Consider the following 14,750-nt stretch of genomic DNA (forward strand, 5'->3'; position numbering starts at 1 on the left):
ATTATATAGCAACTTTTTTTTGTGGTGCACTGTAATCTGTTTAAGTTGTTGTATAGTTCAAGAACCGTGCTATGAATAAATTATTATTATTATTATTATTGTTTATTATTATTATTATTATTATTATTATTATTATTATAAGGCAACCAAGAATGTAACGATTTTCCTCTTTTACATTCAGAATGGTTTAACCGTGTGTAGTTAACATTTTCATGACAAACATCTTGCCCTAGTAAAGCTCACCTTAGTAAACGCTGCATACAAAGCACTCCCCAGTGAATGGCTCCCTCTGCTGGTCTACTGCGCTCCTCACCACCTGCATTGGGTGGATCCACCGGTGACAGCTGTGCTGTGATAGGCTGCTCCAAGAGGAGGCTGTCATGACACCGTGGATGCTGCACAGGATCACATCCACGGCATCAGCAGCAAGCGCTCCTCCATCCACCTCGCCATCCCTCCGTCTTTCTCTCTCTTCTCCTCCTCTGCTTCTCCTCGTCATACCACCATCCTTGCTCCATCCGTTCCTTTTCCCTTCCCTCGACGGGAGCACATTGCGGCAGAGGAGCATTTACACACACTCACCAGCGGGAAAAGCAGCAGCGGACAGATTGGTAGGTGAGCTGGGGCCTGATTCCCCCCCCTAACCCCCTCCATCCTCCACCTCTCTTCCTGCCGCACAGGCAAGACATTGCATTCTCCTCTGATCTCCGTCAAGGACTAGCTGACTGTGAAGTCTGTGTGTGTGTGGTGTGTTTGGATGTGAGAGGGTGGAATACCACACCCTGAGATTATTTTCCACTCCTGGCATAGCTTATGGAGTTAAGAGGTGGATGACTGCATTAATATTAGAGTTCATCCGGTGCTAAATTCTGCATGCATACTGAAACCAGCCCAACGGCTCATATTCTGTGGCTGTGCTCGAGTTGTTTGTTATCTTGGCTCCACTGCAAAGTGCACGGCTTTGCTTCAGCACCGGTTAGGCCTTGGCAACATATTCACACTCATCTAATGTGGGGAATGAATTTCTGACACCATCTGACACGTGGACTCTTCTTCTTTTCTCCCCAAATCCATGCTCTTCAGGCTCGTCCTCTATTTCGCCCTCCTCTTGAAAAACCCCACTCTCTCCATCCTCTTCTCTCCTCCTCACCCTTCTTCTCCTTCTTGCCGTCCAGTCTCCCAGGATGCCTCAGTTCATGATGCTCCAGTAGGCCCCAGCAGCATGGGCGGAGCCTGGGTGGGAAGAGAGATTACAGATTGGACCCTTCCCCTCAGGACGGGCGAACTGGCGGGCCACCCTCCCTCTTCTTCAGATGGGCGAGGACGCTGAGAGCCCCAAAATCAACCACACCTTCCTGAGAGACTACGTCACTGAAGGTGGGTCGCTGCTCTCTCTGCGGGGTTCACCGATTGAACCGCTTTAATATGTCAGTGAAAACGTGATGACAGCATTTTAAATAATTTATTCTCAAATTAGTCATGGAAATTTTGATTTATGATTTGGTGTGTAGCAGAAATTAAATGATTCTTTTGTGACTTAGAGATTTTGTACCTCCTTGAGGTACCGAGGTCTAAGAGGAAGCTCAGAGGGGACAGGGCCTTTTCTATTGTTGCTCCTGCCCCTGCACATAAGAGAGGCTCCTTCACTGCCCACTCTTAAAACTCGGCTTCAAACGTACTATTATTCTTTGGCTTTTACCAAAGTGTTTCCTTCAAGTGTTTTTATGCTATATCTTTTTATTCTTGTTTTTTAATGGATGTTTTTTTAGTCTGTAGCTATGTACAGCACTTTGTTTCTGCCATCGGCTGTTTTCAAATGCTATATAAATTAAATTATATATATATATATATATATATATATATATATATATATATATATATATATATATATATATATATATATATATATATAAATAAAGGTGTAAAGGAAAAAATCAGTATCAAAATCTACAAGATATTCGGCCTTGGGGCTCTTATGGGTTAAAGGTTTTTAATCATGTCAGACTCTGCCAGAATGACGTTAGCAGGCAAGGCTTTTTTCTCTTTCACTCACATGTTGCTCTAGGTCGGCGAGCTGAAAGGTCTCTAGTACATCTTCTCTCACTGACGACAAAGACAAAGTTGAAATTCTTGTGTAAAAACTATGCTTTAAAATTGCATATATTTTCCCACCTTGTGTTCCTACAGTTTAAAGTTCCTTTAATCAGATACCAACATTTATATAAATAAAATTGAATTGAATTGAACAATAATAGCAAAATGAACAACTTCTCCAGCTGTTAGAGCACTGAGTAACGCAGCGCTACCTCTCATCCGCTTGTTGCTGTACACTCTAGATGAACTAGCTGAAAGGTGGCTGGCACATTTTCCCACACTTAGAGGTGAGCAAAATTTGACTATTAGATTAACTGGTATCGCTTGGAAACGATACCAGTTGCCAACAACACAGACATCCGTGGCCTGGAAAACACCAGAGCGGCACTAAATGAAGTCACACAGTTAATTTTGCTTTAAAAGAATTGTGTAAAATTAGACGTGGATGTCGTTAACGGTATCAAGATAGCCAAGTGTTTTTAAAAAGTCACGGTTTCAGGACAGCTTAAGTCTTCTGTTGTAAGTTTGTGCATTTAATAGTTAATCAGGCAGCGCCGTTTTCTCCAGCTTTATAGCGCATACAGTAGCATGCTGGGCACTGCTGGTCAGCTAGCCAAAAGATTGCTTCTAAATGATCCCTAAGGTTTAAGAGATGGAAACACCACTGAAAATATGTCCTGTCATAAGTGACCTAGACAATTATGGAATTGAAACTAATGCAGCTCTACTCAGTTCAATCTGCATTTTTTTGTTTGAAATGATGGTGGAAGTTATTGCCATGTGCTGGTTACCAGTCATACCTTTGCTACAGTTCGATGTCCTGTGAATGGGATGCCAAAGAAAGTGCCAGAATGAGAAGAGTTTCCTCTGGCTGTTTGAACCATAGAGTCAGTCCGTTGACTGGAAGAAAGCTCCTTTGCTTTTCCTTCACAAGACAGTCATATTCCGCAGTTTGGAAATACCTCTAGTTACAAAAACTGTGTTGAAAATCAATACAGTGACTGTGTTAATAGTATCATGACATTTTTACTCGAGCATATCATACCATAAGAATCTCCCACCTATGTCAGGTTCCATGCCTAGTTCTTACTCTGTTTGCTCTCTATGATGATGCGGTCATTCTATCCTTGTTAGTCTTCGCTTGTTCTTTTGATTAACTGGCTCTAATTTCCTCCCAGCCGATGTCATCTCTACGGTGGAGTTCAACCAGACGGGGGACCTGCTGGCCACAGGGGATAAAGGTGGCCGAGTGGTCATCTTTCAAAGAGAGACTGAGGTCAGGTCACCTTGTAGGGATCACGACTCGCTGGGTGCAGCGCTGTCTCCATAGTCCTTTACGTACAAATGCTGAAAAAGAGCTTGCTGACTTGTGTTTTCTTCTCCTTCCTTCAGTCCAAGGGCGAGTCAGAGGAGGCAGGTGAGGCGGGGGACTCGGGAGAGTACAACGTCTACAGCACGTTCCAGAGCCACGAGCCCGACTTTGACTACCTGAAGAGTCTGGAGATAGAGGAGAAGATCAACAAGATCAGGTGGCTGCCGCAGCAGAATGCCGCACATTTCCTGCTCTCCACCAATGGTAAGAAACAGCTCAAAGTCTAACAGGATATTTTATTGATTTTCTGCAGGAAGCCTTTCAAATGGCACTGGGAAAGACCACAGTATTGGTCCCATGCTCCCACATGAGTTAAAGCTATTTTGGCCTTCTGTGGTCCTGTTAAAACAAAATGAAACCCTTGTTGGTGGAATTATGATTAGACCGGCCCAGCCAATGTCCATTTGGGAATCCTTGGCAAGGCTTTAAAACAGATGTTCACTGAAGCTCCGCATGCAGTCTGACTCAGCTCAATTTACTTTGAGCCTTTGAAGGGATATGAATACTTTTGCCTGGCACTGTGTTGTAAGTTTTGTCTAAATAAACCCGATACCTCGGATGTGAATTTGGGATTTTTCCTGTCGCAGATAAGACCGTTAAACTGTGGAAGGTCAGCGAGAGAGACAAAAGACCAGAAGGATACAACCTGAAAGATGAGGAGGGACGGATCAAGGATGTTTCCACCATCACTTCTCTGAGGGTACAGAAGCACACCCACCCACCTGCAGATGCTTTAACCCACTGTTAGCTTCATATCTATTGACAGCTTGCTTGCTTTTCATTCATTAGTTCTTTACCTTGTGGTTTTACTGTCATCAGCACACATTATTCCCTATTTTCACTCTTTTGCTCTCTGCTTAAGGTGCCGGTGCTGAAACCAACAGATCTGATGGTAGAAGTCCGTCCCCGGCGCGTTTTCGCAAACGGACACACATACCACATCAACTCTATCTCTGTCAACAGCGATGGGGAGACTTACCTGTCTGCTGATGACCTCCGCATCAATATGTGGCATCTGGACATCACGGATCGTAGTTTCAGTATCCTTTGTGATCCAGATTTGTTTTGTATTCCCCCCTTTTGGCTTTTTTTTAATTTTCAGTTCAGTTCAGCTCCGTTTAACCTGTCATGACAAGCCATTTTACAAGACAAATGGGCCCAATTACTTTCCTAATACACACAATGCATTTCGTTCTAACTTTCATTAAGTTTAATCCATTTCGTTCCAAAATAATAAAATCATATTGCTATAATTTGTTCTGTTTACACAGAGCTCAACTGCATCCACATTATATTACAATACAGTAAAATCTAGTTGATCACCAAATCCAAACTGCAATTCAGTTCAGTTTATTTACATACCATCAATTCACAATACATGTTGTCTCGAGACCCTTTACAAAAAAATAAAAAATAAAATCAATTGGAATGGCTCATATAAACAGAATCCATGTCAATTAGATACATTCCAATCAGTTCTAGTAATCAAACAGTGCACTCAAGAACAGTTTATTATTCAAACTGGTTCAAAAGTGTTTTATCCAAGGAGACCCACCAGATTGCATCGAGTCATTGACTTGCAACTTTCAATCTTCCTGGATGAGCATGCAGCGACAGTAGACCGTCGCTTCCATTGTGTTGTTGACATTACAGCAGTCCATCAAACTGAGCATGCATGTCAAGCAAACACAGAAGAAAAACACAAAAACGCAAGCTTTCAATGCTTTCAATGGGAAAGAAATCAATAGAGTAAATAGAAGCAAATCTCCATTAAGGGCTTCTTCAATTAAAGAAACACAGCTAGACATAGACATGCAGTATTTTCAATGGGGGATCTGTTACTAAATCACTGCAAACAATTGCTGTTGGTTGCTTTGTAAAATATCTCTGATTTTTGTTTTTCACTTATTCTCATGTTGCAGGAGACTTCTCAGATCAAGCAAAATATGTCCATATAAATTTCAAAACTGACCAATCCATCATTTCGTTTCACTTGGACAAGCAAAATTAGTTTGTGCTGTAGTGGAACAAATGTATTTAAAGCCACAGTAACCTATTGTTTTTGTTCAGACAGTCTAATAAATTGTACTTCTAATTGCATTAATATGAACGTATATTCAATACCAGACTATATTTAATTAAAAATAGTAAATAAAAAATACATAGTAAAAATGTACTTAAATAGTTGCTGTTTATGAAACACATAATTTCTTTAAAATATAAATACATTTTATAGAAAATATATTGAAAGAAATGTCTTTCTTAAATTTAGATATTTTGTAATTTGCATAAAAACAAAAATAATATTAATATTTACTAAATGAGTTGCAATAATATGATCGTATATCTAAGCTGTGCTTTTTGCATTAAATCTTGTTTGTTTGTTTTACGTAGAAGCCACAAGTGAGGCAACATGTAAAGGAATTAGAGGCTACACATGTGCAATAATGCACACATAATCTTTTAATCTGCATGCTTCCATCTTACCAGTCACCTTGCTGCTGATGTTTTGTAAATTTAACCCCATTTAGCAGCAAAACCCACCATAGAGTCGTGTTTCCTATAATCGGCTAATAATAAGTGTGGGTGTTTGCTTGGAAAAAAGCGCTGCGGACAGTGTGATTTCAGTGCAGGTTGCAGCATGTTGTACAAGCTGCCTTTGGTGTTTATCCCATTCAAATGGAAAGTGACCTAGAAAATCTTAGATGCATCTATGGAAGACTGCTTTGAATAATTCACTCAGCAGTACGCTTTCGGCTGAGCCTCATAGGACCACCGCAACACAAATAGAACAAAGCGGGGAGCAGATTTTGCATCCATGTTAGTTGGATGATTTTCTTTTTTTTCCCGTGGTTATCAATTAGACTTTAAATAGTCTGGGACCAACACGATAATGTGCACACCATAACAAAAGATTATTGTTACCTCTTTTTTTTATCTTCCTTTATGGAGCTTCTTCTCAGACATTGTAGACATCAAACCCACCAACATGGAGGACCTGACGGAGGTGATAACAGCAGCGGAGTTCCACCCTCACCACTGCCACGTGTTTGTGTACAGCAGCAGCAAGGGGACCCTTCGCCTCTGTGATATGAGGGCCTCGGCTCTTTGTGACAAGCATACCAAACGTGAGCATGCTTTCTAAATTAGACAGCATTTTGGGATAACGGTAGAAAAAGGCATAAAGGATTTCAGACAGAAATTATTTTTTTCTCTGTGTTACTAACTACTCATGTGCATCTTCACACTGTGCATTTTCTCTAGTTTTTGAGGAACCTGAAGATCCCGGGAGCCGTTCGTTCTTCTCAGAGATTATTTCCTCTGTGTCGGATGTTAAGTTCAGCCACAGTGGCCGCTACCTGCTGACAAGAGACTACCTGACGGCCAAGGTGTGGGACCTGAATATGGATAAAGGTCCAGTTGAAACCTACCAAGTAAGACATTAATTTCCTTTCAAATATCCACAGTAACTGCGTGTTAGGGGCTTAACCCTAACATACAGTTAAACCCAAAGCTTTAATGTTTTAACAAAATGAGCATGTTGGAGTGAATCCATCACAGTCCCGACTTAAATCTGCTAGAGAATCAGTGGAGGGATCTAAAGATTGATAGAACACCAGTGGGGACAGTCAAAAATCTGGTCAGCAAGAATTTGATCGATGTATTGTTGATTAAGATTTGGCTTTTTGAGATGGGTATAAATCGTTTTTTATATGCTAATCTTGCAATTAAATGTAAATAAAAACAGATTATATTTCGAAACATATTTGAGACATGTATCTGTGCAAAGTTTACTTGAAAACAGCGTTCTAGACATATAAGCATCACTTATATTTAGACATTTCCTAGTCCCACTATTAAAATGTTGTGACTCTGAGGCTTTTTTGTGTCAGATAGATTTGGGTAAGGCAAAAATAAAGTCTGCAAAGGTTAAATAACCTCTATTTTAATTGAAAAAGGAGCATTGGGATGACAAATTACATCTGCACTAGGGTAGGTATGACGTAAAATTTATGTTTCTATATATTTGGACTTTCCTATTTCTTATAATAAGACGTGTGTATATATATATATATATATATATATATATATATATATATATATATTCTTCTTGAAAACCTCTTCCTCGTCACTCTAATAATTAATTGTGTAATGTAGTGGTGATCTGTGACTCCTTCTAAAAGCAACAAACCTTACTGCTGTCCTACCAAATAATCCAACAGCACAGGTGGCTTTCAGTCAGTCCAAGACCAAGGCAGATGTTATACTGTCATATCCAATAAGATTAAATCTTATATAGAAATTCATTTATTTCAGTAACTCAGTTAATAATGTTAAACGCATAATATAGATTAGCCTATATTTTTGTTTTGTTGATTTTACTACATTTGAGATTAGAATATTGCATCAGACCGATTAAATTAAAAAGATGTTTAATACCCGTTTAATAGCTATTATTTTCAAAAGGTACTTTTGATCTGACAAATGCTCCTCATCGGAATGCATTTTCTCATTTATTGAATGAGACTAAACCAATAACTAATGTTTTGGGGAAACGCAATTCCATAATCAATGATCTGGCCGCACAGATTAGGCCTAATGACAACTGGCTGGGGCATAAAATAATTACCAATTAAACAGAGTATGCGAAAACAGAATAAGTTGATCACTGATAAATCACACCGATGTTTAGTAAGTAGTGATTTAAACAAACACCGCATTTCTTTCAGAAAGCAATTGATACTGTATATTTTTTGTGTTAACAATACACACAGTTCGATGTGGAAATTTGTTAAACAAACAGTATTTAAAGCAACGTGAGCCATATAACCACTATTATAGGTGAAATCATAACCTAAATAGCGGACATAGCCTAAATGACAGCAGCATAGGGATTTTCCCCCATTTTTTGTAAGATTATCAGCCAAGTTTTAGTTTTGCTCTCATCTGGGATGAGTCAGTAAAAAAGTTCTGGTTCTTTAACCAGATAGAAATAGTTTTTACCCCCTTCACAGATAAGTCCTTTCTCCATCAATGTAAAGTCTCTAACCGTGAAACTCAGTTTTACTTGTCGGGCTCCGTAGTTTGTTTTGCTTTTTTCATGATTTTCCCTTTCAGCTGATATTCAGACTGCTCCCTCTGAGTTTTCTGTTGGGCGAGGAGACAAAGCGCACGTGTGTGATGCATTTAGGAATGTTAGGAAAAACTAAGCTCCCTGTTAATTACAAACGAATGAAAATGGCAAATAGGTTAAGCAAAATAATCATTTTATATCTCATTTTTACATTTTTACTTTACCAGTATTTAAAGGTCCCTTAGAAATTATTTAACAAAACTTAGTTCCAAGATGTTCCAACAAAGGACCTGGTGAGTTTTGCTAAGAGTTTGCAAGAAAGGTTACGTTCTTGATATTAAAAATGTATTTATAAATGTGGAAACAAGGCCCTAAGATATGCAGATGGTATTGTATAACTGTGTGTAAAGGTCTTGAATCAGTTTTCAGTTCTCTAGGTTTATATTTTGTTGGTGTTTTGCTAATATTTCATCCATTTACAAGTTAGTCCCTTTCTTGACCATTTCAGTGATGTTTTTTGTTTAATAAGCCATCTGTCAATAACCAATAAATTATTCAGGTAGCAAAGGATTCCTAAACTCAAGTAGTAAACCGTTTGCACATAAAATACAGCTTAGTTTGAGTCTTGGTTTTGTAGCAGACTGTTACCAAGACAAAATTTGTTTCCGTCTATTCTCTTGAAGCCTAATAATACCAAAGATAAACCAGTTTCATGATGGTAAATCAGCATTTTATCACTAATGAGAGGATTCACAGAGAACTATTAGCTGAAACCTCGGCATACACAAAAAAGCAAGTGAGTGATGCTTCTATGAAGTTCTGTGTCAGACCTTTTCTCTTTTTTTGTTTGTTTTTCTATTCCTTAAAGACTTTCAAATAAAGTTCATCATCTGTTGATAGTTTGAAGGCCCAACACTTCATCCTTCGTCCTTCCTTATGTCTAAGAATGAAGAACAATATTTTGCTACTGTCAGATACTCCTGCTAAAACTGTGACAAACGTCTGGAACTAGAACTATAATTGAAAATGACCTAAAAATTTAAATGAAAGTCTGGCTTCCTGGTTGTCGTGTGTAAAGCATTAATGACGCAAGGCTTTTTTTTGCAGTGCTATGCAGGCTGATATCTGCATGTGATGTACCAAAGCGTAACACATAATCTAAAGCTGAGTGTCCTGCCCATCCCCAGGTCCATGAATACCTGAGGAGTAAGCTGTGTTCCCTATATGAGAATGACTGCATCTTTGATAAGTTCGAATGTGTCTGGAACAGCTCAGACAGGTAAGTGACTGGTGGGGACAGTGTGCAGAATAATTACATTTGAAATCAAATTAGATGAACGTGTCACTGCGTCTCACTGTGATTCTTCTAATCGTCTGGCTCTGACATTATCTGACATTTCAATCGATGTTGGAGGCGGCCTTTGGAGACATCAAATCAATCTTTCCCACCTTATTTGGTTTTCTTGTTGCCCTCTTCCCTGTCCCACAACAAACCTTTCTTCTTCTTCTCCTATGACCCAGCGTGATCATGACTGGAGCATACAACAGCTTTTTCCGGATGTTCGACCGGGAGACGGGCCGGGGCGTGACCCTTGAGGCGTGGCGGGAGAACAGCAAGCCTCGGGCCGTGTTGCGGACCCGCCGGGTGTACACGGGCGGCAAGCGCCGTCGCGGCGATGTCGGCGTCGACAGCCTGGACTTCACCAAGAAAATCCTGCACATGGCCTGGCACCCTGAGGAGAATATCATTGCCATAGCAGCGACCAACAACCTGTACATCTTTCAGGATCGTGTCAACCCTGACGCGCAGACGCAGTGACAGGAACACAACAAACAGACTTGAAATCGTTTCAGTGTTTTAAGGAATGCATGAGAGAGATGCAGCCTCTGGATGTGGGATTAATGACTGATTCTTGAACTAAACTAATTTTATGACAGAAAAAAAAAAATAGTGCGTGATCATTTTTCTAACCCTTGGGATGTGCTCATGTCACTAGTAGAAACTGGGACCTGATTTTTTTTCTGCACTCTACTCCCACTTTTCCAAGATGTTTGTGTAATTTCTGTCTGCAGGAGCAGTGAAGGAGGTGCAGGGACGCCTCTCCATCTGCAGCGACTCAGTGCTGTTAGTCACACAGTGTTGCACCGCTCACTAATCCACTCTTTACACATAGAATGGAGGGCGCTTCGGTGAAGAAGCATCTGATGCTCCTGAGTAAACTGGATGACTTTACTATACATTGCATTCAAAGCTTTTTTTTTAAAAAGAAAACGTGGATCGTAAGCAAATGTTTCTTTACATCTTTATTCTCTCTGCTGAGTGACAACAGCTACTGACCCTCTCCTTTAGAGCAGTGCTCTTGGAGATTATACGCATATTTCACACATAATCTATTCACATTGAGATAGTATCACCAACAACAGTTCAGCAGTATTCCTGCTATAAAACACGTTTCTTTTCCTTCGGCAGGTAACGTATACACTTTTTACATTTAGCTGTATATATCTGTGTTGATTTCCTAAACGGACATTACCTATTCGCTTCAAACCGATTTTTGTTGTGTGCACTGTAAATGACCATCAGATCTCATGCAGAAAAGCTATATGATCTCTTTAACACGTTTACTATTGTGTAGCAATACCTATAGAGTTATTGTAGGAGAGGAGGGCTGGGTGAACTGAATATAGTCTTTTGTTTTGTTGTGTGCCCAGATTAGGGCTGATGGTGTTCAAACATACAGTGCCATGCAAAAGCATTCAGCTACCTTAACATTGCAACATTTTGTCACGTGTCGCAATCGCTAACTCCAAGGTTTTGTGAAAAGTCATTGGCAAGCAATTGAATGGCTATAAAAGCAAAGGGATGGGATACGCATTGTTCAAAACTTGTATTCAGCCCTTCTGAGTCCATACTGCCTAAAACCATTTTTGCTTCAATTACAGCTGCAAGTGGGCATGGCTTTACCAGTCTTGCACATGAAGGAATCAACGTTTTTGTCAGATTTTCTATGTTTTAACTTATTCAGGTAGTAAAAAGAGAGTCTGTGACTGTTGATTTTTTTTAACATGTGACTAGACTTTGATCTAAACCATTTCATGGTAGCTCTGGCTGCATGTTTAGGGAAATACTTGCTCTGGAGGGCTTAACTCCCCCCCAGTTTCAAGTCTTTTACAGCGTCTAACAGGTTTTTATCCAGGAGTTTCCCTGTATCTAGATCCATCTATTTCCATCTCTTATGGGTTTCATGCCATCAGCGTTTTGCGTGAAAGCAAAACGTTAATTATTGGTCTCATGAGACGAGACCCTTTGTTCATATGTTTGTTCTGGATCAGGGGTGTCAAACTCATTTCTATATTGGGCCACTTTGGCATCAAGAAAAGCGCCAGTTGTTCATTATTTCATTTACAAAGAGCACATTGGTTTGCTATTATACCTTTACTCCCATTTATTTCAGGTTATAAAACAAACCTTAACTAGTCAATCAAAGACCAATCTTTTCAAGTCAAAACCCATGATAAATATGGATCTCAAAGGGAATACTTTTTGTCACATTTGATAAAGACAGAGCGACATTGCAGCAAATCTTCTTCTATAATACCTCTTATAAAAATCGACAAATGCGCAATATCTGTACTATCTGTGCTTTCATCAACAGCTAACAAAATAACCAGGAAGCTGTGCACCACTCTGGTCAGCTTTTCTGGAAGACTTTCAGCTGCCGAGGCAGCGGAGGAAAGGATAGGTGCAGTTTCTGAGTGATAAAGTGTTGTTAGCAGTATAATTGCTGAAATGGGCTAATGTTAAGTTGTAGTAGCAGTAACACTAAACGGTATCGATCACTTATCCCAATGTTCACAATTCCAACTCCTGTCCAATTCCAAGATGATGAAAGTTTGTTCCATTTGACCCAATAGGAAAATTCAACTGTAATAATCACCGTTCAACCTAAAGAGGGCAGCACTAAGACAGTTTTAACCAAAATCTTGCAGAACCAAACAAGTTTATATAAAAATGTAAAAAAGAAATTGCACGGTAACATTAAAGTAGCTCCCTCAGGCCCGGTTTATACAGTTTATCTGCAAAACAATTTAATAACAGGGTGAGTTACAGTTTAAACTCATCATTCTGCATCAATTTTGGACATTCCTTGGCCATTTTTAGGTACTTTTTACACCTTAAAAAACATATGCCTCTACTTTATGACATGATATGCCTTTTTTGTCTCTTGAGGGCCGGATAAATTGCCTTGATGGGTGAGATTCGGCCCGCGAGCCTTGAATTTGACACGTGCTCTAGAGGGTTTGTGGCATTTGCAAACAAGATGTCTTATGGCTTGGATGTCCATCTGTTCCCTGGCCTTCCTAAAGCAGTTTATTTACTAATGTTCTCTAACAAACCCCTGAGGCCTTCACAGAACAACTGAAAGCAGTTGGCTCCACTGGGTTTCATTTTGGATTATAAAAGGAAACGGGGTTAAAACAAATGCAACTTTTAATTCCTTTTAATTGTAAACACTTTTGAAAACCATGCATCCATTTTAATTTCACAACTATGTACGACATTGTGTTGGTCTTTCTCATAAGAACCCAATACTTTACACAGACATTTGTGGATGTAACATGACAAACTGGTGGAAAAGTTCAAGGCGCACGAATACTTTTGCAAGCCACTGTCAAAAAGACGAAAATGTAACTGTTAAATGTGTGCAAATTCAAAATGAGCCTTGTTCATTTTACAACACAGAAGCACATTATGAAAAGGGATCTCACAATCAAAAAGCAGAAAACTAGCACATTGTTTATAAAAGAGAAACCCTGACTCAGCTATATTCAAGCTGAAACAGCTATGTTCTTGTCTGTGGTGTGCTCGAGGGTCATAGGTAATCATCAGTGCAATAGCTCATCGTACGCATCGTTGAAAGATCTTTATTGTCTAAATAATTACTATATTGTAAATGTATCATAGTGTATCACCGGATTTAGTTGTCATAGCCAATACCTCACAGTGCCATGTGCTGCTCTAGGATGTGACAAATGAAAGCTAAAGGTGCACACTGTTTAAGGGATGGACTGATTTATTGCTTAGGGTGCAGTACTTTGTTCTCAAGTGACCTTGGTCCTGATCGGATTATTAAGTGGTCTGCGTGTTGACGATAAATGGTGGAGAAACCAAATTATTGCAGAGGTGGTGTGTGTTTTTTGACCTTTTTGAAACCCAAGGTATGACTGGGCAACAGCCTCTCAATGTGGAAAGCTGTGGGCGTAGGACAAAAACAGGAAATTCACTCAATTTGTTTTGCTCGTCTGCTGTCTGGACCCCTTCATTCTGTTTCTGAGGTGAGGACACGAACATGCACTAAATGGTTGTAATCGCAGCTCAACACAAATGTGAGGAGCCACAAATAGCTTAAGTGTCATTGAGTGACTTGTAAATGCATCATAACCACCACCGTCGCAGGGGGAGGATTTGTGTTCAGGATCACAGCATCAGCAGCAGCATGTTACCATTACTCAGTGCTTCTTACCTGTATATCTATCATACAAAAAAATATGTAAATTTACAAAACCTTATTCGTGCGAGATGAATGAAAGGAATGTGCATTAATAAAATGATCTGAAAACGAAACAAATTTTTTTGTCTGTTTATCTGAACTGGGCCACATTTTTTATGTCTGAGTAATGGTATTGAAACTTGTCATGTTTTTGGCGGGTTTGTCCGTTGTTATGAAGATTAAATGTACAACATAAAATTCTCCAAATTTGGCTGAAATTTTTTAGTTTTAATAATTGTGGAACTTATTAAATCTGGACCAAAAGGTTAAATATAGTGATATTTGCGTGAAAGAAACAGTACTTTGACTTATGTTCTTTAAATGATGTCTTTAAACTGAACTTTATCAAGGGGAAATGGTATTACAAGAAACAATTTCAGTGATTTTTAAAAATACAGGGGTACAAGTTTGAATCTATTGTGACTCAAATTATTGACATGGCTCAAATATATCGATCGTATGTACATTTTTCCCCCAACACACTCAAACCAGTACTTGGTTACACATCCTTTCACTGTCCCTTCTGTTTGGGAAGGCCAATGTAGAAGCTAATGTTGGCCCATTTTATTCATTGAGTGTTAGAAACAACTGGAACACCAGCATCCCTGTTCACAGTGACGTCAGTTTAACATGCTCATGGACTTAAAAAAAAAAACAA

General features: G+C 39.4%; 1 protein-coding gene across 2 annotated transcripts; it reads left to right on the forward strand.

Annotated features, from left to right (window-relative positions):
* The first annotated feature begins 462 nt into the window (after positions 1–462).
* Positions 463–14,167, forward strand: LOC105928269 (serine/threonine-protein phosphatase 2A 55 kDa regulatory subunit B beta isoform-like). Of its 2 annotated transcripts, none has more exons than XM_036136886.1 (10): positions 463–611; positions 1,084–1,377; positions 3,273–3,370; positions 3,487–3,670; positions 4,054–4,166; positions 4,329–4,506; positions 6,430–6,594; positions 6,731–6,900; positions 9,728–9,819; positions 10,062–14,167. In XM_036136886.1, exons 2-10 carry the CDS (start codon positions 1,314–1,316, stop codon positions 10,357–10,359), a joined length of 1,362 nt encoding a protein of 453 aa, XP_035992779.1. In that variant the 5' UTR covers positions 463–611; positions 1,084–1,313; the 3' UTR covers positions 10,360–14,167. The 2 variants fall into 2 exon arrangements, with proteins under 2 accessions (XP_035992779.1, XP_035992780.1); XM_036136887.1 differs by having other exon boundaries at positions 1,176–1,377.
* Positions 14,168–14,750: the final 583 nt, after the last annotated feature.

Source organism: Fundulus heteroclitus, chromosome 5, assembly GCF_011125445.2.
Source record: "Fundulus heteroclitus isolate FHET01 chromosome 5, MU-UCD_Fhet_4.1, whole genome shotgun sequence".
NCBI classification, from domain to species: domain Eukaryota; kingdom Metazoa; phylum Chordata; class Actinopteri; order Cyprinodontiformes; family Fundulidae; genus Fundulus; species Fundulus heteroclitus.

Excerpts from the sequence above, each read along its gene's own strand:
- LOC105928269 (XM_036136886.1), top strand. The coding sequence starts at position 1,314 with ATGGGCGAGGACGCTGAGAGCCCCAAAATCAACCACACCTTCCTGAGA. Across the intron at positions 4,167-4,328 it reads CCACCATCACTTCTCTGAGG|GTGCCGGTGCTGAAACCAAC; the intron begins GTACAGAAGCAC and ends TCTCTGCTTAAG. Across the intron at positions 9,820-10,061 it reads GTCTGGAACAGCTCAGACAG|CGTGATCATGACTGGAGCAT; the intron begins GTAAGTGACTGG and ends CCTATGACCCAG.